The sequence below is a fragment of the Haliaeetus albicilla genome, chromosome 11, assembly GCF_947461875.1.
Source record: "Haliaeetus albicilla chromosome 11, bHalAlb1.1, whole genome shotgun sequence".
NCBI lineage: Eukaryota > Metazoa > Chordata > Aves > Accipitriformes > Accipitridae > Haliaeetus > Haliaeetus albicilla.
In genome coordinates this window covers 41,477,633-41,504,439 of record NC_091493.1, presented here as the reverse complement: position 1 = coordinate 41,504,439, position 26,807 = coordinate 41,477,633, and the positions used below count along the sequence as shown (strand labels likewise).

General features: G+C 47.7%; 1 protein-coding gene across 2 annotated transcripts in view; it reads right to left on the bottom strand.

The window, feature by feature from the left end:
- The window catches only part of INPP5A (inositol polyphosphate-5-phosphatase A), a 259,043-nt gene extending 237,611 nt beyond the window's left edge, over positions 1–21,432 (bottom strand). The window contains exon 1 of one of the 2 annotated variants that reach the window (XM_069797312.1): positions 20,930–21,432. In XM_069797312.1, the coding sequence (XP_069653413.1) occupies positions 20,930–21,004 (75 nt within the window). In that variant the 5' untranslated portion in view covers positions 21,005–21,432. The remainder of the gene's footprint in view (positions 1–20,929) is intronic. The other variant, XM_069797313.1, reaches the window with a different exon arrangement.
- Between the last annotated feature and the right edge of the window lie 5,375 nt (positions 21,433–26,807).

Sequence of the window (26,807 nt, the reverse complement as noted above, 5' to 3'; positions counted from 1 at the left end):
CCAGTGACGCATGGTGACTACTTTCACAGACCACTTTTCAAGTAATTAATACACTTTGAGGAAAAAAAAGTCTTATTTCAGTGAGTATCTGAAAAAAGCATATTAATCCCTAACACATAAAGGTCTTCTCAAAACCTTAAAGGATTTGCTAAGCATAATTGTTAATACTTTGCATGTCTGTTTTGATTATGTTTGACATAGTTTCCGTATGGAAACTCACACTAAATTTCATCAAGAGCTTTACTTTAAAACATCAATCCATCTAACGTAATAAATATTTGCAGATATAGGAAAACATCACCTTTGTGGGCTATCCTTACACCAAAGGGTGAGAGAATTCACACACAACTTCACTCAAATGCTTCCTATTTCCTTCCTGAATAATACATACCTTCTTATTCTCCAACCCAATTCTGAGCTGTTTCTCTTTGAAAACAGCTATTTTGGGTTCATTATTTATATTTGTGGAAAATCCCATTTGTTTTACTCACACTGAAAGGCTCGAGGGCTCACTAAGTTATTTATATAGATAAAGGTTTTCGCTTATGAAATCTCTCATCAAAACAAACAAAATTATTTGACAAACTAGTGTTGGACATGATGGCCTCATGCTAATCAGTCAAGTTACCAAAAAAAAAAAAATCCTGCCACCTTGCTATTCCAGTCTTCCCTTGTACACAGTCACAGAGTTTCTGTGGTATTTAATGAAAAAACACTAAATTATGTGAGAAATGGAAGCAACTATGTTAAGGCCAAAACTTGGGTTAGTAATTTCAAATAATTTTCATGAAATATTATCATTACAAGTTCACGTCCAACATTTAAAATACCACCAAGCCATAGTGCTATCAGGAATCAGGCAAGTTAGCACCTGGAACCACGTTTGGAGACTACCTAGCCTAAACCCAGGCCCCCTCTGAAAACGACCCCTGCTACAGAAGCCACAGTGCCCAGCGTTACACCACCGCACACCAGTTTGTCCCAATGGTCCAGTCCAATGCTCCTTCCACCCACAGTTAGGAAACCAGCTAGAAACAGGGGGAAATGCCCACCTCTTGCCTCTCTCCCAACCTTTGGATAAAACCATATATAAAATTGTGAGATTCAGTAGTTTTACAACATTGAAGACTAGGTTCACAACATGATGAAAATACACAAATTGAGAAGCTAAGTGCACTTTAAGCTTTTTGCTTACTAAAAAGGATGTGACAGAGTTCATCTTCCCCACTGATAGGACAGACTGACGTCAGTATGAATGAGATACATACTGCTGCAACATACCAACTAATAAAAATCATTCTGAAGGAAGATAACCAACAGTGATTGCATTTGGGATTTGTACTCTTTAGCTCTTTGCCAGGTTTAAAAACTAGCAGAGTATTAAACTTGTTTTAAATAATGTCTTAAAAACAACCCATTCTGTTTTACAAATTAAAAGAAGGTCTATTTCCAGATATGCTAGTCCTAAACATTGTTGAACTACCAAAATTAGCAGTTACTTGGTACAAACCCAGAAACTCACATGTTTTCTTTTCCATATTATCTACAATGCTCCATGACAGAGCACAACTAATGTTAACAGAAATGACCGCTCTTGCAGAAACAGGGCTCCACACAGCACGCTCCGGCTCACGGGAAATGTGCTGCTTGCAGAAGCTTTCACCAAGTTTATCATATGACTGGTGTCAGAAATGAAGTGGCTTTTCCATAATTGCTGGGAATGTCTACTCTGAGTTTGAAAAAAGAACAGCAACAAGGGAGAAAGGGAGAAAGGGAGAAAGGGAGAAAGGGAGAAAGGGAGAAAGGGAGAAAGGGAGAAAGGGAGAAAGGGAGAAAGGGAGAAAGGGAGAAAGGGAGAAAGGAAAAAAAACAGTTCACAGATGCCAAGCAGCAGTGCTTCTCATGGCTACAGATTTAAGGAGGCCTTGCCAAATGAAGATGACAGACATACTTCAAAAAATATTCAATTAAAACAAGGTAGAACAGAAATAGCACATTTCCCATTTTTTTAAGGTTAAGTCTGATGCTGCCAATGTTTCCAAAGAACACTCAAATAAGTAAACAAGAGGCAGCGATAAATTCCAGCACAAGTCTGAAGCACTACTAAATGAAAGCAGGCAATTTTTTGCCCCCTGCCTTGCTTTCATGCTCTGCAATTTATCAGACGGAGACGAGTAAATCTCTCCGAAATAAGGCAGTCTAGATAGAGGCCATTTCAGACAACTGTGCATTTCAATTTTTATCAGTGTGCCTACTGAGCTGTTGAACTGCTTTACAAATAGTACAATATTTGGTGCCACTAACCAGAAACACCCACAATGGCTATTTTCAGAGACCTGCAAGGAATACAGGGGTTTTAAGAACTGGTTCTCGCCATTCTTAACTTTCACATCCAAAGCCAACCACATGCTGGATTTCCTTTTCAGACCATGCTCATCACTAACAGCACCTCTACATTACTGGAATTAGGGCAGAAGACGGGAGGAGTTACGTTGGAAGAGCACACCAAACAGCACGGGAACTAACTGGGGGGGGTTGGCACTGGTGCAGATTGTGGACACTTCACTGATGGTGCAGCTATTCACTGAAGTAATCTCGCTTATATTCTCAGTTACATTATTTAAGCAAACCCCAGCATTTTCTTAGAAAAAAAGAGCAAAACTGTAGAACAGGTTCCGTAAATACAAACCATATATTCCATGCACTAGATACCTACAGCTCTGCTAACCAAGCACACAGCAATTATTCACTTGTCCGGTGCACAGGAAATTTAAATGAGCTTTGTTAATGCCACATCTGTTGGCATTTGCTTTGCATTTTTCCACAAGGTAAGACACTTGCTGTATTCCAGGTTCTGTATCAGTCACTGAATTTTAGGAAAGTTTTACAAACACACTGTTTTCCCATACTGAGACCTTGTCTTCTCAGTAGACACTATCATCTACAATGCATTTGTACTGCAAATTGTACTTGTCACTGGGCTCTCCAGGTGCCATCAGCTTAAATAATCACAAATACTATACTTAGCTCAGTTCAGTTGCTACTTCCATTTTTAGATGTCTAAATAGCTAGTAGATCTTACAATATACTTCAGAAATATTTATGCAACACAGCTTCAGACAAGAGAATTTCAATTTTATCCGTCTTTGAAGCATAGGCAATAATAAAAGGAGGAGAAAAGGGGCAAGACAGACAGACAGAAGGAACAGCACTGCTTCAAGAGAACACACTGCCATGAAGTCTAGGTTACCCTTTCAAACCCAGCTGAGGATAAAAAGGACTGAAGAGCTTTACCATCTCTCTAGTAACACACATGAAACAAAGTTCACCATGGCAGTATTTATCGTTGCCTGTTCATATCATGTTTTCTTGAAGTTCACTGTCAGGAATCAGTCCCTTTCAAAATATTAAAAAACAAAACCAAAACCAACAAACACCTGCCCACCCCCTCCTTCACCACCACCACCACACAAAAAAAACCCCAAAACCCCACACAAACAACCAAGCCACATTTCTAAACTCTGAAGATAAACCCCCATCACTCTGTTCACTGATGTACATGGTCAAGACATCATAGGAAACACGAACTTCTGGTACTCAGCCCTTTGGTGCAGCCAGAGCATGTACGCAAAGCTGTCAGTGCAATGCCTTAGCAAAAGGCAATGAAGGACAAAAAACAGGTGTAAATGAAGGGAGCAGCACTGGTTTTAGGACTATTTCTGCACATCTCTTTCAGACCAGTGCAGCACACGTCCACTGATAGTCCCAACGCCACTCACACTGACAGGAATGGTAACCAAAAAAGCTGCAATACAGAGAGTTTTCTGAAGTGAAAGAAAGGTCCATAATATTTAATTGAAGCAGTGTTTCAATAGCTCTACCAACAGTCTTAAGATATAAGCCAAGTAGCCTCTCTAGCTGTTGTTTTTTGTTTTTGTTTTTTTAATGACTTCCCATAGCCTACTGGGTTTACTTTTGCCTGTAGATCACTTGGTTTAGTGATCAGAGGGAAGATGTTACAGACTCACAAAACTCGGCCAAAGACAACACCACAGTAAAAAAGTAGACATACTTTCCCCCCAATATTCATTCAGCTTGCCTTTCACCTTTGAAGGAAGTGAAGCAGTGTATAAACTTTCCAGGAACAAGCAAGGGCCACAGTTCTCTGGAAAGGCAAATCACTCCAGAGTATGTTGACCTGCGAAGAGACCTTTTATTCAAAGGTCTCAGTACTCAAAATGGTATTTTCCCCTCAGATACAGAACTGAGCACTTTGGGAAGAATGCAGTTTCTATCATCTCTTCTCAGAGACCTGGCAACATCTATTTCCAAAATGAATTAAAGAATGCCATTTGAATTCACAGTTACTTAAATTATTTGGAAAAAGCACACATTTGGCTCCCACGGTAAGTCACAGCTAGTCTTTAGACAGATATGGAAAAGTCAACTAACGTAAATCCCCCATTTTCAAATTTGTTTTTGATGAATCTACCTATTGTATTTTCATATTATGATTTACTTATTGCTCCAGAGAAAGTACTTGCATAATCCCACAGTTATTTTACAGAATGTAGGATTATGCTCAAAATTATATACATCAGGTTGGGCACATGAATGAAGGGAATACACTGTTCTGAAACATCTGGCAAACAGTACAGGAAGCCGTGAACACCTCTAATCTATTAGCACTGACACCATAAATTCCCATTCTTTATCTTAAAATACACCACTAAGGGAAAAATACCATTTTAACAATGAAAAGTATGAAAAATTAAACAGAACACACTGAACAGTCTAATAAGCTGTCTGCATGAATGTCACGTTTCAGAAACATTACTGGAAATTCCCACATTAAAAAAAAAGCTTCAGAAGTTTTCCTACTTCTTTATATACTCATTTAATGAGAGCAATCAGCTATTTCCATTTTCTTAAAGCTTTTAAGTTCATGGATTTAATTAAGAGATTTTGAAAGAAGTCCTGTGAAGACAAAGCAAGAACTTCAGTCCTGCCAAGATCACCGGATAACGTCTTCACATTTTTCAACTAATTAAAATACAACCAAACCTTCTGAAAATCCAGAAAGGCTAGAGGAATCTCCCTCTAGGATGGTATCATGCAAGGAAACGTCAGTATCTGTATATTTCAAGCAAATAAAGTGCTATCTAAGGTATTTTCTAATTTTCAACAAAAGCTCTAAGTAGCTCTAAGGAACATAGTTAAGAGATCCAAGTATTTACAGACTCTTCAGCAAAGCTAGCTTTTCACCAACACTGAAGGAAATTCACCATAGGTTGATTCTTACATTTAGAAGGAAAAACAGTAACAATATTCCTTCCAAGCATGAGGCTATGTAACTGTTTGGGGATTTGGAGATTTTGGTTTGGGGTTTTTTTTTGTTTGTTTCGTTGGTTGGTTTGTTGTTTGGGTTTTTTTTAACAAATGTCTCTTATCCAGGATATTCGTTAAGATTTCTGTATCTGTGTGACATCCCAGTGAAATGGGTGTGATTCTAAATACGAACTACGTCCATCCTCCTCTGCTCCAGTCCTTGTCCCTGCTTCTGGATCCCACTGCAGGAGCCGAAACTAAAAATCACAAACTATTCAGAACAGGGCAGCCTTCTGTGCATTTATGGTGCACAGCACAATGGGATCCCCCCATTGCCGCTGTCTTCTGGATACAGCCCTGCACAGGCTTTCAGGATAAAACCGTGCCTGTCAACCTCGAGCAGCAGATAAGACAAGAGACCCCTCCAACAAAGAATTCACATAGCTGCAAAAATGCTTTCTGTTTGCAGGTCGTTGACCCCTAAGGAAAAGCATGATAGGTTTTCCTAAGGAACGTTTTGGGAACATCCCCTCCCACGAAACACCCACAAGCTTCAGAATCGCTTCGGAACTTCGAGACTATCGGTCTGCCTCCAGCGCGTCCTGCCCCGCCAACTTGACTGATGGACGAGGAGCAACGGAGCGCTACGTGAACCCCCCCAAACCAGGGCAGGATTGGCCCCCCTGCGCCCTGCCGAGCCCCCCTCTTACACCTCTCCTCTCTGCACCACTCCATCCTTCTGCTGCACTGGAAAAGCCCCTTACACGAACAGCAGCAGGGGCCCATGACAGCGGCAGAAAGCCCCGCTCCCAAGGACTGCCGAAGCATTCCGCCTTCTCTCCCTCTGCGGCAGCCAGGACGCTTGCCGGGGTGGCTGGGGGAGGCTGCAAAACCTGCAGGCGAACAGCCGAGATGCGAGCATCGAGCTCAGAGAGCGAAGGGGGAGATGGAGAGACAGCACCGTCACCACCCGCGGCCTCGACAGACTCCGCCGGCCTCGCCTTCCCGCGCGACCCAGCGCATCCTCCCACCCGGCCCAGCTCCCGCCGAGCCACTCGCTCCCCGAGGAACCGCCTGCGACTATCGCGGCCGCGACGGCCTCGGCTCGCGCCCGCTGCCCACCCCACGCAGGGCTGCGCGCCCCTGCCCGGGCCTCGGCTGCCCCGCTCCCCCGGGAGCGCCTGCGCCGGCACACCGCGGCTCTCCGCGCCAGGAAAGGAGGAGAGAGGCGGCGCTGGGACACAGCTGCGAATGAGGCGGCATCGTTAAGCCGCGCAGCCGTCAAATTTGAGATGGGGTGCGGAATCTTTCTCGGCAGAGGGAAGGGTCTGAACCTGCCCTGCTGCTGGAGGCGACGCCGGGCAGCCTCACCGCGCCGGGCAAGCCCAGTCCTGCTGAGCGCGGCGAGCGAGCCGAGCTCACCTCCGAAACGCGCCTCTGCGGCTGAGCCCTGACACCTCTGTACGGGCCGTCAGACGGAGCCGGACACGCCGCTTCTGAGAAGCGATGGGGAGGTTTTTAAAATACTGGCAGAAGCTTCACTCTCTACACTCCAACTATGCCAGATGAATTACTGCAAATGTCAATGGCAGGTCATTTTGCCTTACATTACCAGGTGACTGAACAAAAACGTAGAATAGAAGAGGGATACTCTTTTTTTTTGCTTTTTGTACTACGACAGCATCTCTTCACAGTTCTCAACTCGGTTCTTTGGACCAATCGTGTCTCAAGTAACAAACAGCAACACTGCAAACACAGTAGTAGATAGAACAGAAACACATCAGTGCAGCAGCCGTTCTATCTAATCACTTCCCACCATGCACCTTTGCTGTTCCTTTGTTTGAGGTAAAGATCAGATTCATCAGCTGCCAGTGAACCCTGCAGATCCACTGCTCTTACCGTCTCAGTCACTTGCAACTGTTTTCTGGCTCCTGTCTTCTACCACCTTTCCAGTTCTGAAGTAAATCAGGAACAGCGTATTTACTTGCTACCGAAATGTCAACAGAAAAGCAAGCAAACAAAAAACAATCAGAGCTGAAAGCCTGACCTAGAGACTTCAGTTTCAGCACACTGAAAAAGCGTATGAGGAAGCTTTCAGAAGATTTAGAGAAACTTAGAAGCTGACAGACAACGTGCGTATTTTTCCTCAAGTTTTCAGAACAGCAGGATAGCCTTTGTTTTCAAATGCACATGTTCCAGCTCCTGGACCAAAGCCACTCTGGAAAGCATTTGGAAATGGTCTACATCCATAACAGAAAAGCAGACAAAAAGGGAACGAGGATTTGCCACAAAGAGATGAACTGAGAAGTAGGCAGTCGTCTTCTGCAAGTGCCGGAAAGCAACAGGCAATGGCATCAGCAGCAAAAGGAAAAAAAAAAAAAAAAGATGTATTGTGTCTGGCTCCATAGCATCACAAGCTGGCTGAGGTTGGAAGGAACCTCTGGAGGTCACCTGGTCCAACCCCCTGCTTGAGCAGGGTCACCCAGAGTCGGTTGCCCAGGACCGTGTCCAGACAGCTTTTGAATACCTCCAAGGATGCAGACTCCACAACCCCTCCGGGCAACCTGTGCCAGTGCTCAGGCACCCTTGCAGTAGAAAGGTGTCTCCTTCAGGACTTTTCTCGCATTGCTCTGAACGTAACATAAAGCAAACCTTTTATCTGTTTAATATGGATTTTCATTATACGACACTGAATATTCACATACAAATGAAAAACTAATTAGTTTGGCAATAGTTCATTATTTTAAGCAACGCAAGCAAGAAATTCTTGCACCAAAATTCCACCTACTTAGTCGAGGATATAGCCCTTCACCTGGCTTACACAGCTCTGTCCTCACCAACCCTGGCATACAATGTATTTTCCACACACTCACTTCAGCAAGACTACAATGGCATTGATATCCTCTAAGAACAAGTAGATCCACACAGCATCAGTTCCTTTCCCACTTTTTCCTAAATTATATTAAAGATCTTTGTTGAGATAAGTAAAAGGTGCACAGTGGTCATAAATCACCAGTACTTTAACATTTAGTAAGGATAGCTGAAGGGAAAAGGCCTTGCTTCCTTCTTGCTAAAAATTGCTACCCCACAAGACAAATGAGAGTTGGCTTCATGGTCTTGCAAGCAGCCAAGCCTGGATAAGGTCTGTCCTTCCAGCCCAGAAAAACAACACTGCCAGTTCATGAAAACAAACACGCTGTAGCAGAAGATTTTTGGGTCACGTCCAGTTCTCTGAAGTGAGTGGGTTGGTCCTATCACGCTGTTCCACCCAGGTCTTGACTCCTTCATGTGCCTGGCAACATTTGAAGTTAAAAATAAATTAAAAAAAAAAAATCTTCCATTTCTTCCTCCAATAAAAAGTAAGATAGGAATTCTAGACCACCACTTTCACTTTGAACAGTTGTTTTAAAAAAACATTTTGAATGGTGAGGTCAGGGACATAAACAGCCAATGCTTTTGTCAAAAGGAACCTTCCTTGTGCAAACCTGCTGCAATAACGGATCCAACGACAGCCGTCTGCCCAACGTTACACATAAAGGTCTTCACTGCCCAGTTAGTCCAAGAAAAGCAGTAATTCTGTCCCTAAATAAACAAGAATTCTGAAGTAATTAAAATATAGTTAATGCTGGCTGATGGTACTTAATGAATACAGAATTCCCTCAAGTGCTTTTTGAACAATGTTTTTTAATGTTTGGTTGACACGTAAATAACCACTGCCAAAGAGAGTTCAGCATACATTTCTGAGATGTTCCTACGGGAAAACTAGTTTTGCTTTTCCCGCTGGGATTGGTAAAGCCTCTAAAATTAGAGCGTTTGCCACACCAGAAAAACAAAAAACTTCAAAACAAGCTCCCACAGGATCACTTAAAAGGCTTTAACGAAAGAATTCAGAATTATGTCCTGCTCACAAAGCCTGCTTGCCGCTCACTGTTCGTCTACTGCAGTGCTAGGAGCGCTAACAGCACGGTACGTAGTTGCTCCGAAGAGCCCATCCATTAATATGCAGTGGCTTGCTGATACACTCAAGGGCAATAAAAAAATAAATCTCTTTTCAAGAATGCAATGGAAACCGGAAAATAAAGAGAGAACAAGTAGAGGCAGCTCTACCTCATGCACAGTACAACAAACGAGTTTTGGATACAGCATGTTCCCATGGTACTTAATGCCTGTGATTGGCCACTCCTTCTACGGTGTGCTAATGAAGCCTTTTAATGAGATCTGAACTTTCTACAGAAAGGTGACATTACTTAACGTCCTGTAAACAGTCTTTGCAAGCCTTACCAAAACGCAGACTGAGATGGAGCATCTTTCCCTCCTTTTACTTACTCCCATAAGTAAAGATAGACTTTTTCTTTTAAAGTCTATCTAAAGAGCTAGTTTTGTTACTCATTTGAGCTTGCATAAGCCAAAGGAACCTCTCGCTAAGCAGGAGGCTCATACAGCTTGTATTAACTAACCCTTTGTTTGGCCAGGAACTTCTCCAGTAATAAAACGTGGTGCATGCCCATACAAGCTACGTTGAAGTCAGTATGTGGTTCTTCTCTGCCTTCCTCAAACTAAAGTGTAAAGAATGAGCCATCACCCTGGGTCTCACCCATAACCAACACCGTCCAGTTACCCCTGACAGATCGCCACTCAACTCAGGCACGCAGCCTTTGAAGAGGCGACCATTGCACAGCCTGCTCTGGCTGGGGAGCTACTCTCACCCGCTGGCATCCCATCGCGGCCGTGCCCCATCTGGGGATCTGGTGCCACTTGCCCGGGGCTGTGCAGGATGCCTGTGGCTGAACCCAAACTGAACCCTGATTTCCATAGCCTAGACCAGCGTTCCCACCATCAAACCACCCCTCCTCCCGATAATGACTGGTAAATGCCTTCTGCCCTGAAGCTGTTGGGTTTTTCCTCCAGGTTGTTTTGGGGGACGGACAGTCCTGGCAGTTGCTGCACTGCTTCTCTACAATGCAGACGTGCGGTCCCTCTTTGAACTGGGTCCATTACTGGTGTCCCCGTAGAGCGATCTGCAGCCATGAGTTCCGCAATCTAATGCTCTGTTGGTTCCAAATTTGTGCTTAATTTAACACCACGTATTTTGTGTTGCAAAGAAAAACACCCAAACCACCTCGTTTCAGTGCCATTCAGTATACTTTACTCCTACATCCCCAAAAGAGACGGGCACAGCTTCTGTACATGCATCAGCACATCACTACAAATTAACATTTTTTAATTCTGGCTCTCTGAAGACTGAACAAACATGGGTTCCTCCCAGTGACTAAATGCTGTGCTGCCCGCACTTCTGGAGCTGTTGATGAACAGCGAGCAGCAGACAGGCTTTGAAAACAGTAGGCAATTCCAGATTCTTCCGTTAAACTCTTTGCAAACAGGCTCGCGCAGGATGAGGGGGGTCTCCTGTGCCTCAGCCCAGCACCCTGTTTGGTTCTGCAGGGAAGGAAAACACCGGGTGACCCCCTTTGCTGCCGCGCAGAGCTCCCTGCTCACACGGATGCTCCTGCTCCGCTCGCCTCGCCGCCGTACCCTGGCCTCCATCAGCGACTGCCTCCTGACCCACACCGGGCTGCTCCTGCCTTCCCAAGGGATGGGACGAGGCCGGCCTCCTGCCCCAGGGCTTTCGCCCCTCGACGCCCCAGAGGGGACGGGACCCTCTGGGTCCTGCACGCCACGGCCCGACTCCAGGAGCCAGACAAACCAAAACCCCAGCTGAAAACCCTTCCAGTCACAAACCACAACGCGAAATCAAAGTTCTTCCCATTGCAACTTCGCATCTGTAGTGGCATCCCTCAGCTGTCAGCATCACCTCAAATTACAGGCACACAGGTCTTCAGCCAAGCTAAAGTTTGGCAAATACCTTGGTATCAGCAACAGCCGTACCCCTAAAAGCTGTTTGAACCGGCATGTAAGCTACCTATACCATGACAGAAAGCTTCCAGTGTTGTCATGGGGTTTTTAATTACTTTTCTCAGCTTTGATTTGCTGCTTTGGCGGATATTATCTGTTAAAGCTGACTGACTCATGAAGACGAGTGCTTAACAACTTGAAGACATTAATGAAAACAATCAATTACCTCCGACTTCAAAATAGCATATAAAAGCAATGATCACTTTTGTTTGCTGTCAATAAAAGCTTTAACTTTGATATCTTTTCCAATAACATATTAAAAATGAAAGTGATTAAATAGTACATTTACATTAAAAGATGACGTACGAATAATGAAAATAGTGCTAAAAGTGTTGAATAACTACCATATATGATTGGGGAAAAAAAGCAGTAACAGAAACATTTTACTTTTAATACTCACTCTCCCCCAGTCTGATAATTGTCATGCTTAATCTGACCTTTTCCACACCACGAAATAACGTATTTCCCTGGAACTTTCATCAGGGGAAGTCTCCTTGCCACTTCAGTAATAAAGATGCAAAAGGATGCTAAATGACTCTGTGACAGGCCATTCACCAAAGGCAGAAAGCCTTGTTTTTCTGTGACCACGTCCTATTCTCTACCAAGTGAGTAAAAAAAGATGGTTAGAAAATATCAAATAAAGTATTAGGCTACACTAATGTGGATATATTTTGAGAACTTCCACATACTGGCTTGCAGTCAGATCTGCCTGCCTGACTCTTCCTTTTCCAAATTCATGTAAGAGTTTAGGGGCAGAGGACAAGGTAAAGCTATGACCAAAGTGGCCGGTCTTCTGGGTGGGGGTGGAGAGGAGACAACTCCCAGAGCACATACTTAAAAGCCAGTCTGCCTTCGAAGGTAGTTCAGCCACTTGATTTCCTCTTCTCACATGGAGGCCAAGGAACAGAGTGTTGATCAACCCTGGTGGAGAAGGAACTTTGAGTTTCACCCCGTGGAATCGCCTCTTCAACAGAGAGCAAGACGCTCGTTGCATTAAAGGCAGCGCAATGACATGTCGAACCCCAAGTTAAAGCTCCACGTGGAGCAGTTTTGTAACACCGAGGGAGTTACTTCACTGGAATTACGTCGTCCTGGCTCTGTCTTTAACAGGCTCATTACCCGGCGCACCCCCAGGGCCCCAGGGATGTGCATTAATAAATCAGATCCCTCTCATACGCACTCAATCCCTGCTGCAGCAAGGGGCAGCGGATGATGTGTTCAGGGTAACCAAACTCGCCTTCTTAATGGCTTTTGAGGCACACACAAAACTGCAAATGAAAAGGCTGCTTTTCTGAGCGACATCCTCACTTCACATAATAAATGAGGAATAAGGGGAGAGCTTCACAAGTATGCACAGCACAAGAAAGGGAAAGAAAGCGTTTGAGAGAAAAAGAGGAAATACATTTGCAGGGGGTGGAAGATATAAACAGTATGTTGAAATAAGTAACAGAAAAGGGAAAAAGAGAAAAAGTAAACAACAGATCAGCCTCTTAGAAAAATCGTGAAATCTGGTGTTCTATGTGCAACTCCCTTTGAAGTCAAATTCTGTGGTAAGAAAATTTACGATGGTAACTTTGAAACAGCAACAAAACCTTTAAAATTTGACCCTTGTGAGAGTGCTCGTACAAGCTAATAAACTCACAGATGCACATGTAAAGCATTCTTCCTATGCTATCCTACTCCCATTGCATAATTTCATATGCAAATATTTGGAGAATTAAATCCTCTTAAACCATCACACTGATACACTGGCAATTTGTGGAAACTCGGCAAGACACAAAATGCTAACTCTACTCCACCTGCTATAAAACCACATTAACAGAAAACTATAATTATATAATGCACTTTGCCACTATTACTTCCTCATGAAAACATGTGCTCTTGCTGTTAATGATAACACTTAATCAAAAGGAGAGGAAAGATGGTCTACAAGATAATCTTCTGAGCTTCCTGCTTAAGGGAGGCTGAACACTGTACAAGCTCCTAATTAAAACTCTTTTGCTCAGAGAATTGTAAAAATATCTGCTAAAAAGAAAATTTGTTATTTTTTGTTAAAGAAAAAAGTGATTTTTTTTTTTTTTAAGCATACAACTCCATCTTGGAGGAAAAACCCCACCCTCTGTGTCACCTGTACTATTACTGCTCCAGTCGTCTTCAGCAAATTAGAAAAGAGCTTTTAAATTCTGCAAGGACACCGATGCACAATAACGTGTCACTGCTTTACTGCACAACTGCTTCGGGTCTTGATCCTCATTTATACTTAAAAGGGGAATGTGCTCTGCTGCTCACTCCCAGCTATTGTCGCTTATTATACCCTAGGGGGCTGGAAGCGAAGGGCTGGTTGTGAGCAGGACCTGTGCAGTGGCCACGCAAGCCCCCAGAGGAAGCACCCCTGGACCACAGCAGAGAGCTGCGCAGAGCCGGGCACCGGGGTGCTCTTGAGTGGGGACACCGGTTATGAACGACCCCACCAGCACACACCGGTGTGCCGTCCTTCGCCTAAGCTAGGGATGCTAAGAGCTGAATTACTTGGGAAGCTGAACCCTAGGAAGCTATAAATCAGCACGAGTATTTAGATCTTCTTCAAGCAGGCTGTGAAGGATTTAAGACAGACCCTGTCAAAACGGCACAATCGCGAGCGCATCACTCTTGCTGTATGTTATTTGACTTTATCGCCTACCTAAAGACTAAATGAAGAAAGAACTACAAACTGGTACAATCCTTGCCCCAGCTATCCTACATTTTTGCAAAGCACGAATATCAACAGTTGCAAGTTATCCCTGTACACCTGGCAAAAGCACTTTGGTAACAAAGAGCAGCACGGGCATTACCGCTGGTGCAGCTCCATGGTACTGCCTAAGCCACTTCAGCTATCCATGCACATGTCCCTGAGCTCATCCCCAGTCGCAGAAGTGAAAAAAACCAAGAGGCAGTGAAGGAGTTTCAAACCAAAACACCTCTTCACAGCAGCAGATCAAGAGCTACGCAGCAAGCGAGGGCTATCCAGCAGCCAGACACCATCACACTGGGCCACCGCTCAGCTTCGTTCAGTTGCACATCTGGGCCAACAGCTGTACCCTGCTGTTAATGTATTACCAACAATTTCATTCTCAAAGTCCAACAGAGCCCTCAATTATTAAAAGTATTTTTTTTTCAAATGCACAAGCACTGCAGAGAGTCACAAAACAGTTCTCTCCTTCCCATCATCATTTTCACATAGCTCAAGAAGTTTTAGGTAGTACCAAAGTCTGGTCTACCTCAAAATTTCACCTCCTGCAAAGAGGGTTTAGAATTGCGTAAAACAGGAAAGAGTCTCCTAAAAAACAGCAGGAGTAGAGCAGAAACCGTAAGAAAAACGCTGATTTGAGATTCTGCCATAGAAAACCAAACAAACAGAAGGCGGCAACAATGTTTAAGAAATTACCAGTGGCACTTACGCAACAAAAAAACTAAAATCAGAAAGATGACACCAAAACAACCAGAAAATAGAAAGTGAGGCGTGCAGAAATAGATAAATTAGAGACTACTTATTTTTAGGGTTCCCATAACAGAGAACACTGAAAAATACTTTTTCATTGGCCTTCTATCTTACCGCTCAAGAGTATGTATTCCTAAAATGGAAGTCCTCAGTTACGAGCATGCAATTTTACAGCATCACAGAAAGCAAGACGATAAACAAACCCTGTTTTGGGGCAGCACCCCGGGGAGCTAGCCAGAGCTGCGGAGCACCACGCTCGGCCCCGGGAAGCCACCCAGGAGGGGGGTCAGGCCCGCCAGACTGACCCGTCAGCGGCCAGGGCTCCTTCTCCAACTACCAGCAAGCTTTGGGGCGCAGAGCGAAAGGAGAAGTTTGCTCCAAAGCATGCAAGCCCACGGGCGAAGCCGTCCCAGGGCCCTCCTCGCTCGTCTGCCTCTGCCCCTCTTCCTCCAGCTATCCCAACTCTGTTCTTCTTACCCCCCGCTTGGCCGGAGAAGAAGGGTTAGTTTACTCCCTGCTGCCAGCAAGGTGCCCGCAGCCACAGGGAGCCCCACTGAATCTGGCAGAAATACTCCCCGTACATTTAAATTTCCGATAGAAACATTGCCTTTAGCTGGGCACGTTTGTTTACCTTTCTCTTCCACTCCGGATAACATCAACACAGCCTGACAATAAGGATGGAATAAGTGTTTTTCAGCAGTGAAATAATGTGATTTTTTTTAAAAATTTCATGAAATCAAGCATTATCTTCCCCTCAATCTAGTGGCCATAATTTGAAGAAAAGAGGGTGCCTTGACTTGCAACATACTAGTCTTAATACTTAGTTAGAAATTAAAACCTAATTAATACATTTTTCATCCTACCACATTTGAAATATTCCACAAAACAAATAATCATTTGGGGGGGGGGGGGAGCAGGGGGAGAAACAGAAAAATAAAAAACAAAACAACAAAGCCAAAAAAAGCCCTTATCGTTATCACCTAATACCAGCTAAATCCACAGATATTAGATATCAAAATAAAACCACACCCACTGTTTCAGGATCGGAAAATTAAGATCAGCATTAATAGACATCTACACTGTGATCACCACCCGTTAGAAGAACAGGCTGTGATCACCACCCGTTAGAAGAACAGGCTGTTTTTAAAAATTATTATGGGAAGTATTTCTACTTCAAATTCAATTGATGAGACTTCAACTCTTAATAGAAGGAAAGGATATTCCAAGTTCATACTCAGAATTAAAGCCATAAGCATACTTATAATAATAATACTACAAACAGGACTTGGAATAAGAAATTCCACCCCTGCCCTCTTTGTGTACTACATGGGAGACTTTCACCCAAATGTTGAGTAGGTTATAGGCCACCTGGGAATGTGAAAGCTTACTGCCCCATCTTGGCACTGTCATATGAAGGCTAGTATTTTGCACAGTCAAAGAAAATACAGGTAGGACAGTAATGCTGTTAGTCATTGAAAAATCTTGAGTATGGGTACCCTAGCACCACACAGCGATCCCCTAACCTACTTTCTCCCCTCCTTCTTTTTTAAACTAATAAAATTACATGTTCTGTTTAGCTTTTACCTTTCTTGTCATCTTTACACTTCTACTCTGGCCTAAGTTTGTCCTGAGAATTTGAGAACTGCATCAACCTCCCATTAGAGAAGAGCTACATACATTCAGCAGTACGAAGACAGAAGGAAATGTTTTCAGAAAAACCTACCTGATTTAGGCTCCTATATTCCAATTTCAAAGAAAGCTGGAACAAATGAACTATTTTCCAATCCAAGCAGAAATGTTGGAACTTGTATGGCTAAGTCTGCTGGGCATATTGGAAGTCTTTACCCTAAAGATCTACGTCCAGAGGTTTAAACGATGTGGATCGTTAAAGTCACCTAGAACTAAAACAGGGAAAGACACATTTTTCAAGCGTGAGCACTAAGGTGTGTTTTCAGCATTTGTGACTACACCCAGCTAAATATGCAGCAAACTAACAAAACTTCTGAGACAACAACAAAAACTGCATCACAAAGATCTCCATCTGCCTCCGTCCAGCAGAAACCACCGAAGCCCCTTCGCCGTGCTGATGACGAAACACGCGGTAAGGGAAGTTTCCCCAGGACACCCAGTCTCTCCAAGACATCTGCCAGACAGGAGGGATGCGGGCAGGGGCAGAGAGGCTGCCTCCCTGCTTTTGCGGCAGACAGGTTTGGGGACCTGCCTGAACTAAGACAGGCATGCCTCCCCCCACTCGTGCCCGTGCGTCCGCGACCCAGCCTGCTCTGCTCGGTGGCTGGTAAGGTGCTGCGCTCGGGCTGAACAATCCTGCAGCGAAATCCAAGCGCTTCCTCCGCTGACGGCCTTTCACCTGACACGACACGCTCCCGACCCTGCCCAAAACCCTCCTGTGCAGCGTCCCACAGAAGCTGCTGGGACGGCTCGTGAGTGTCCTCGGAGGAGTGTTCCACAGGTCGGCTGGAGGCATTTCATCGCAGGTGTCCGTACAGCTTTCTCCGGCCACCCACACCCAGCCCTCGGCGGGGATGAGCTCTGGCTGGCCGACAGCTCTCGCCGGCCCCAAGGCCAGCTGCTCGCACCTGACTCCCAGGTTTTTGCCCCAAGGAAAACAAACAGCATTAAGCTGTTTAAAAGTAACTGGGGACAACAAAAAGGATACAGCAGGCAGGAAAAAAAAAGGCAGCACATGAAAGTAATTAAAATCCTATACAGTAAAAGCAGTGAAGTGCCAGGCAGATTGATTTCATGGCCACTACAGCGGTAGGCTCATTGAAAGGTAAATGTGAAATTTTGTCAGTGCAGACGGAGGAAGCAAAGAAAGCAAGGGAACCGGGGAGGGAGAAGCTCGTACCATAGAATGGTTTGGGTTGGAAACGATCTTTAAAGATGATCTAGTCCAACCCCCCTGTGGCAGGCAGGGGCATCAGAGGAGGCGGGGGGGGCGGGAAGAGAGTCACCCACAGATAACCTGAACTCCATCTTCTGTTGTTAGCAAGAGTATACTGTGATAAAAAACAGGAAATGTTTATACAGCAAGACAAACATTAAATGCTTAAGTAAACATAAATGTACCAAAAATCATATGCATTCATATTCATGAGATGCACATGTTCATAAAACTTTGAAAAAATATTTGTAGATGTAATACTGCATTAACATTTTTAATGAAGCAGCAAAACTACTCAAGGAATGAAAAACCCTCTTCACTGTTAACATGTTTATTCATGAGCTCCCAGGTCAGCATTGCAACAGGTTATTAGTGGATGTGGATGGCTGGCAGGAGCAAACCAGTATGTTATCGTAATTTCCTTCTGGCAATTGGAGAGGGAAAAAAAAAACAAAACAAAACAAAAAACCCCCAAAACCCCCAAACAATTTTTTCCTCTTTGCAAAAGTATAGCCAGGTCAGCAATATCAGGATATAGGAAAGACTATCCTACCCCGACAAGCCTGCCTACCAAAGATATTTTAAATTATTCTTCTACAAAATAGTGATCTCAATGAAAAGAGTATTTGCATATACAGCATGTGCCAGCCAAAGGAACAGTACTCATACAAAACACATCTCAAGTGCAAATCATGCTGTTGCCACACAGTAACGTTCAGGCTACTTTAAAGAAATGGGAAAAAGGTTCATCACAGAGCCAATACGCAAGGGTTTGCCAGCGTGGAATGGGGGAGCAGAAGTCCCACCCATGTGGGGCAAGAGCGGGAGTGCAGCCCCGGCGAGGGTGGGCAGCTTCAGCAGCCGAAGACCCACACCACCATAACCCCCGCCCGGACCCAGCCTGCCCACAGCAGCCCTTTACATGGGGACACCCGCCCCAGAGCTCCGTGGAGGAACGGGTGGGACGTGGGCCCACGGTGAATCAGATCCCCAGAGCAAGAGAAGGCAGGACTGTGTTACCGCAGGACACTCAGACCCGACCGTCCCGTCCGCTCCGGGTTTCTGCACCGTGCTGTGAAAACGCATACCGCTACACTACCTCAAGGTGCAGGAAAATGTGACTAAAAATGTAGTGTTTAATTGAAGTACGTATCACCAACTGGAATTTGAAATCAGAAACAGAAAAAATGGATTAAAGGAACTGGAAGTGGCTTAGGTGAAGTCTATCAAAGCAGGAGTCCTTGTTCATAACCAAGATCACTTCAGGTCATAGCAGCGAAACTTACAGCCCAGCTGAGCAGGAAGAGCCCAAGAAGCAGAAACAGCTGCTGCCAGCTCCAACACGTAACTCAAAAGCTAAGTTCACAAAGCAAGCTAATGTCATCTTTATTGTGCCTGAATTGCACCGACATCACTCCAGAAACCTGACTGGGCAGTCGCCGATCCCAACTCCAACAGCAACAAACCAGAAGCGTAATCACGAAAGTTCAGACCAGTCTTTCCATTCCCCACCCTGCAGTGGAACAGATCCAAATAAGCCCGGTTTTGCTGCCATAGAAAACTAAGTTTTTGATCACAAGGCAGTCGCTAGAGCGGAAGCATTCCCCTCTTTGGTCATGCCGAACGATTAACAACAAATACGCTTCACCTTCTCCAGGAAGGCCAGCGAGTCTCAAATAATAACTAGGGACAACCAGGAATCATTTGGTGTGACAGCACAGGATCTCTTCAATGGCAGCGCTCCAAGGTGGCCGCTTTTATCACTCTCAGCCGAAAGAGAGGGCAGGAGAGCACTTTGCCATAGGAGATAGCGGGCTCAGGTCAAACGGAGCTATCACCTTTAGGCTCTAGCAATGGCAACAGGAATGCACAGCAGTAATTATCTGCAGAAGTCTGACTGAACACCACGCAGCTTTACTCACAAATAGATACTGCACGAGCTTAAGGCCACAATCATGGAAATTATTGTGACATGAGTATTTTCACAGTGTTCGCTTAATATGAACTGACACTTTTAAGTGTAAAAATAACTGCAGTGATAATTTGCCAAAGTTTACTAAACTTGGTGAAAAGACGAACTGCATCCTTTGACTACGCACATATGGATCAGAGTGCGTACTTCAGGTCAGCCTTCAAGATGACAAAAAAACAAAGCAAACTTTGAAGACTGGGGGGGGCACGAACAAAACACACTTACTGTAGCACACGTGGTGATCTGTGCATAGGGCTGGCACACAAAGCAAAGCCAGTCCTAACACACACGGCAAGAGCAACACGCAGCACAAGTCTGGGCCCAGTTCCCTGCTAGATGTACGCTGCTGCACAAACTGCAAACCCCTAGAAACGCTCCCTTTACCGTTCGTGACGTGCCAGCCTTGCTCAGTTCCAGCGGTGCGTTGCCACTGACTTCAGCGGTGCCAGACTCCACCCGGGGCGCAGCCCAGGAGGCTTAGAAGCCTGGCTGCTACTCCAGATGTGTTTAAGCATCTGTCTTAATTCACGCGAGTTTGCCAGAAAGCATTCTTCTCTTTGCATTGCTGCTAGCCCTATCAACTGTTGCGCTCGCCTTATTTGCAGCGGTAAGAAGCACTCCAAACATTTGTCTGAGTACACTACGCTAAACAGAAATTAAATCGTATCTTCATGTCACAACGTGCATAAGGCGTCTCAGGAGGAAAGCCTGGGGGTGAGCCCAGCCGCAGCCTCTGCGGAAGGCTGAGCGCTCCACGGCAGAATCCGTTTCTCTCCCCCCCCCCCCCCCCCCGAGAACGAGAGCACCCAAGTTCCCACCCTCCGGACACCTCGGGAGGAACCGCGGCTGGAGGACCTGAGCCACCCGGGACGAGGTCCCACCACGCCGCGCCATCAGCGGCGGTCACCGCAACGGGGACACGGCACGCCCGCGACACAAGCCGGTCCACCGAGAGGCTGCGCGCCCCGGCGCCTTCCTCGGGGCTTCCAGGGGAGACAGAGCCTCCCCCCCACCCCGCCAAACGCAGCGGCCGGCCGGCGGCAGACGGACGGGACGGCTGCCGGGGCACCGCCAACAACCACCCCCCCTCGCCCTCCCGCGGCGGGCAGCGCTGCTCGCCGCCGCCGGCACCTGAGGCCGGCCGGGACCGGGACGGGGCGGCAGCCGCGGGCGGGCGGGGGGCGGCGCGGCGGCGCTAGGACCGGCGCGGGGCGGCGGCCCGGGAAGCGGCGCGGCGGCGGCGACCCCGGCCCCCCCCCCGCCACACACACACACACACACCGGCCGCCGTTCCCCCCCCCCCCACGGCGGGGCGCGCGGCCGCGGTACTTACGTCGTCAAAGAGGGACCCGACGTTGGCCGTCACCAGGAGCACCCCGGCGCCGGCCGCGGCCCCCTTCACCGCCATGGCGCCGGCGCTGGCGGCGGGCGGGCGGAAGCGCGGAGCGCGGCCGGCAGCGGCGGCGCTGCGGGGAGCCCGGGGGGCGGGCGCGGGGCGCTGCGGCGAGCGGGGCGCCTGGCCCGCCCCGTCAGCGCGGGCGGGGGGGCGCGGGCGGCGGCGAGTCCTCCCGGCGCGGGCAGCCCGCGGACATCCGCGCCGCGGCGGGGGGCCGGCCGCCCTAGCGGCTGCTGCGGGGCCGCGGCGCTCAGCGCTCGCCCGCCGCCGCCGCCGCCGCCGTCGTCGTCGCGCTGCTGCCGGGACGGCTCCCGCCGGCGGAGGCTGGCGCCGGGCCGCGGCGCATGGCAGGTCGGCGGGACGGGACGGGGCGGGAAGGGACGGGACGGAGCGGCTGGTGGCGGGGCCGGCCTCGGCGCTCGCCGGCCGGGCTGGGTTGGGTTGGGTTGGGCCGGGCTGGGCTGGGCTGGGCTGCGCTGGGCGGGCGCTGCGCGCACCGCGCTGCTGCCGCTGCCGCCGCCGCCGCTCCCGGCTCTGGCGGCGCGGCGGGCGGGCCGGGCTAGGGCTCTGCGCCCGCGACGTCACAGCGGCCCCGCGCGGCTCTTAAAAGGGCAACGCCAACCCCCGGCAAGCGCCCCGCGGGAGGCAGCCGGCGGCGCTGTCCCGCGGCCACCCGTCCCCGCGGAGAGGGCAGGGCAGGGCAGGGCAGGGCAGGGCAGGACAGGAGCACGAGCACGGCACCGCACCGCCCGCGGGGCGGGGCGGGGCGGGCCGGGCCGGGACCGGCGGCGGCGGCGCTCACCTGGGCGGGAGCGCGGCCTGGCGCGGCCGGCCCGTGTCCGGGGCCCGGCGGGGATCGGCCGGGGCTGCTCGGCCGGTGGGTCGGCTGGAGCAGCGCCCCGGCGGGGCAGGAGCTCGGCTCTGCCCGGGGAGCTGCCTCCTGCGGGGGAACCGGCCCCGCTGCCCTTCGCCCCGCTGCCCCGGGGCGCGGCGGCTGCCGCCGGGGCCTTTGCCCAGGGCGGCCGGGAGCGGCGGCGGCCGCCTGGCAGGAGCGGCTCCCGGGGCGGCGGCACCCCCCCCACCCCCGCCGCGGGCAGCCGAGGGGTCTCCCCCCCCCTCGGAAGCGCCCGGCGGAGGCAGTTCTCGGGAGCGCTGGAGAAGCCCCTGTTTGCCCCCGGCACACCTACGGGGGGGTAGGCTGACCCGCTGCGTTCGGAGCCTGGGAGTCCCCCAAAGTAACCTTCAGCTCGCAAAACACCCTTTGTGAGAGGAGTCTTTTCAATAACTTTGCTGAGGAACCAGAGAAATGATAAATCTGTCTTTGCTGCACTGTGCAAAATAGCTGCCTCCTAAGATATCTATATTTCATGGCCGATTAGTAATAGGAACAAAATGTGCAGAAGCTCGTATTACAAGGCCTGCTGAGGTCTTGCGAAGTTTCAGAGCTGGAGAAGCTGTTGTCAAAAGAGCGCATAAATGATACGGACAGAGTCACTGAGCGGAGCGGGGGAAAAGGGAAACCCAAACTAGACCCAAGAGCAGCTGCACAAATACACAAAACTGCGGGGAAAACAAAGTGTAGTGGCAGATCTGGGGGTGCTGCGGCAGAAAGCGTGACGGTGAGAAATGTCCAACGGGTGACACACACTGTAAGAGAGGTGACGAGGGAAATGACCAAAGACTGAAACGTCCATCACACCGAGCAGGAAGACAGACATCGCACTGAACAAGAAGGCTCGGCCAGAGAAACCTGCACGCCCCTGTCAGGGAAATAGAAAGATTGTTACCGCTCCACAGCAGGACATTATTTCTCCTCAGCTCTTGGCTCTGTTTCCGCAGAGAGAGGTGTCTGACGGGCAGCAAATAATCACATACGGCTCCAAACACAAAGCAGAGAAAATGTGTCTCCCAAGTGGGCCTTCAGGCGTGGGTTACGCAAAAATTATTATATTTTGCATTGTAATTGACAAAGTGTGCTTACGGTCAGTCAACAAGCCTCTTCCGAGTTAAAGATACGTCAGGCAAACGAGCTTCTCTGCTCATGCTTGCAGTGAATGAGATTTCATGTGCGACAGAAAAATAGTTTTGCACCTCTTTCTTTGGCAAGCTTCAGCTACCAGAAGTGTCTAAGGGGTGTCTTCCTGCTACCTTGTGATTATGCTCCCTCCACCTGCAGTCAGGAAAGGAGATTGAGCTCACCTCTGTTCCCATATAGTCGCTGTGGGTAGCAGTATGCAGAAACCAGCAGCCAGACCTTCGGTTCAAGTCTGTTCCTCCCACGCACGCCGCAACCACGCAGGTGCTGCTGAGCGCCGCGGCGTGCTCACCACATGGGCATCGCAATGCAGCGCAGCCGGAGCAGTGCCTCCAGGTCCTGCCATCGCACGCCTGCAGTACAGAGAGTCTCAGAAACCAGGAACGGTGCTCGGGCCGGGGCAGATCCTGCCTTGCAGGGTGTCCAGTGCATTACAGGAAGGTGTTTCAGAAATGGGGGTGAGGGGAGGGAGCAGAATCGCTGAAGTCATGGATCCCACTGCCTGGAGAAGGGGCCCAATACCCACTGTCAAGCCAGGGCAACTAGAACTATGCACAGGATCAAACAGCTTGAAGCTGTGAAAAGAGCAAGCGACTGCAGCAGATGCCCGTGTCTGAAAAGCCACTACTTGATAAAAGAAAAGCAAGATTATTCTCAGTATTCAATAGCAAAAATAAATACTGTCAAGTACTACTGACCCGGGGAAGCATCAACTTCCCTGCCCTATGGTGCTATTCACCACATTGTAGTAGTGTATTACATCTCCAGATAGACACGGGTGAATGAGCGGGTCAACCAACCTGCAAGAGGAGATGGCCATTTCCAGGGATGCTGAACTCGATGAGTTAGTCCTGTAAGGTCTCTTCTTTATGGCAAACTTTCTCAGGTAGGGATGCAAGTGGAATGACAAAAGCTCTGCTAGATCGTGACCACTGGCCGCCTTTGTTAGAAGGTACAAATTAAATATACAATTAAATAAAAAAACAAGTTGAAGTTGTGGAGTTCTGCCTCATACATGGGATACTTGCTGACCTCCAGTGAGCAGTGATGCACAGATAAATGCAGTGCAGAATATCCTCATGCCCAGAGACCGCAAACACTGCTGGACTCTTCTGGACAATTTCTTCTAAGGTTTTGTGCAACTCTGGAGACAACTGTTGCATAAAGTTGCACTGTAGACACTGTGATCTTACCTGGATCCAGCCATCAGAGGTATCAAAGATGCGTTGATCAAACATACCATCCTGATATATCTTGACATGCTCACACAGAGGAAAAAAGAAAATAAAAGGGGGGGGGGGGGGAATTCACTGCTGTGTTTTTGGCACACAAGTCTTACAAATTTCAGCCCACAGCGATTACATCAAAGTCAGGGTATGCTGGAGGAAGCTGTGTCAAATTACATCCAGCTGGAAAGGGATCCCGAGCCATATGGCATCCAGGTGAAAAGTTTGGCAGTGCTCAGGAACAGGAAACTAGAATAGGAAGTGGCTGCAGACCACAAGAAGTTACTTGTACAGAACCCAGGCAGCAATTACCGTACTACAATGTAGATGTACTTTGCCGGTTTCTTTGGTGGAGGAAGTACTACAGCAAGAAAATGTCACAACTGCATGAACGTAAAATGATGACCAACCGATGACTGAGCTGATGTCTGTGAATCCCATGCCTTCTTCAAGGAAAGGAATGGATAAAACCTGAGAAAACAGGAATGTAAAATATAGCATCATCTGTAAAGCGTTTTCAAAGAATTCCTGAGAGCTGACTTGCCCAGTAGCAGATTATCATAGAAGCTCTTTCCAAAGGCAAAAAATGCTGAACGTTAAACGAGGTGTAATGATATCTTAGACCTGTGGATGCGTGTGGGGAAGCGCAGGCCAAGCGGAACAGCCAGCGTCCCCAGAGGAAAGCAACAGAGACGTGAACCAGCCCAGTGCCAAGCGCACAGCCTGTCTTCTTGCCGTGGACCGTTACTCAGCGATGTCTGCGGCAGCTCCCATTAGTGATTCAGGACAGTGTCTCAGCAGATGCAGAACTTGGACTACACTGTTTCAGGCAGTGGATCGTAACCGCAGCCAGTGTTTTGCTGTTTTCTCCAGGGCCAGAATTCATTCATCCCATCAAATGGCAACATCCAATCAGTAATAAATGTTTCCAATTAAAAAAGGCAAGGAATGATTGAAGCAGTACTTCTATATGCTGTTGCAGGAGCCCAGTACAAATACTGATGGAAGATGCACATTCCCAGCCACTTTGTAGAGCAGGGGAGCTGTAGAGGGGACATGAGCTAATTTTGCACAGGTAAACTGTGCAGTGCTGATACTCAGTAAATTCAGATGAACAAGATATATACCTGTGCTATGTGAAAAAAAAAAGGTGGTGGTGGGGCAAATCTATGTCCAAATATAAAAGTGTGCCAGTGGCAATGATGAAAGACTAACAGGTACAAACATGCTGAAGTCTGAATTATGTGATCTTTGACATGAATGTTAAGCCTAAGTGTGTGCCAGTAGAGCTGATATTTAATTTTGCTCCAGATATTGCAATGGCTAACTCGCAGCAGGAGATGTTACAGTATAATGATGGGGAAATAGGGGTAAGTATGAAAGTGCCGCTTTGCATCCCAATCAGCGAGTAGGAGTTGTAACTGCCTCCAGCTGTATCCACACCAGTGCCGTCTCCAGCTCCAGAGGTTCACAGTTCTGACCCCTGGGCTAAGTCCAGTTGGCTGAAGGTGCAAATGCAGATCAGATCATTTCTCTTCCTCCCCCACACAGGGAAGGAAGACTGACGGGTGTTGATCGGTGTTTTTGCTGTAGGGAAAGCACCACTACTAGCTAAGGTTGCCTAACATTTTCTGTCATAGCTCCTGGTTTTCCAGTACTTATAACCCAGACAGTGTAGTCTGTATATTTTCAGTCTTGATGCCTGCCTTGAATATTAAGTTTGAGCAAGAGGGCTCAAGAATCAGTTTAGTTTTTACTAAGTAGCTTTGCCACTATGAGGGAAAAAATGGTCTTGTGGCTGAATTTTTCAAGTAAGCCTGAGGGTCAGATAAGCTCACAACATCACTGTCCTGGTGGATCTTCATTACACAGCTTGGAAAACAATGTCACTGCTTGCATAGATGCCACGGGAAAGTTGTCTTGTAGGTTTGGGCTATTGCATTTTTGACCCAAGTTCCAATATTTTCACAGCTTTTCCTACTGAAATAAAGCACAAGTAAGATAGCAAAGAATTACTTGACTTTATTCATTGGTAAGTTCATAGAAAATGTGATTGAAATTGGCACAGAGGAGGTAGGTGCGATATCCCAGACCCACCAGTGCACCTTCTGAAGAGCTCAGACAAACCCAGGCGAGCAAAGAGCAGCATCATTTGCTGTCAGACAGGAATGGTGGAGCCTGTGCAGGCCAAAGGCAAGGCTGCAAGTGTGAAGGCAGGCAGCGACGAGAGGCAGGACCAGGCAGATGCCGAGAGTCCAAATCATTCCGGCCTCATACCTTCCCAGTGTCAATGGCTGGGGTCTGGGCTGCAGCCAGCAAGCCTACAGATGAGGTAGGGTTGAAGATTTTAGGACAACAGGTTTCAGTGGGGGTTTGGAAGATGGATGCTGCCTGTTGTGAAGGTTGCTACTGGTGAAAATTTGGCGGGAAGCAAATTCAGTTTTTCAGCTGACAAAAGTACTGCAACATCCCCCAGCAGCTATGGTCAGGCCAGCTCCCTGGACAGCAGACCTGAGAATATTAACAGAAAACAGATTTCCGTTCATTTCTTGGA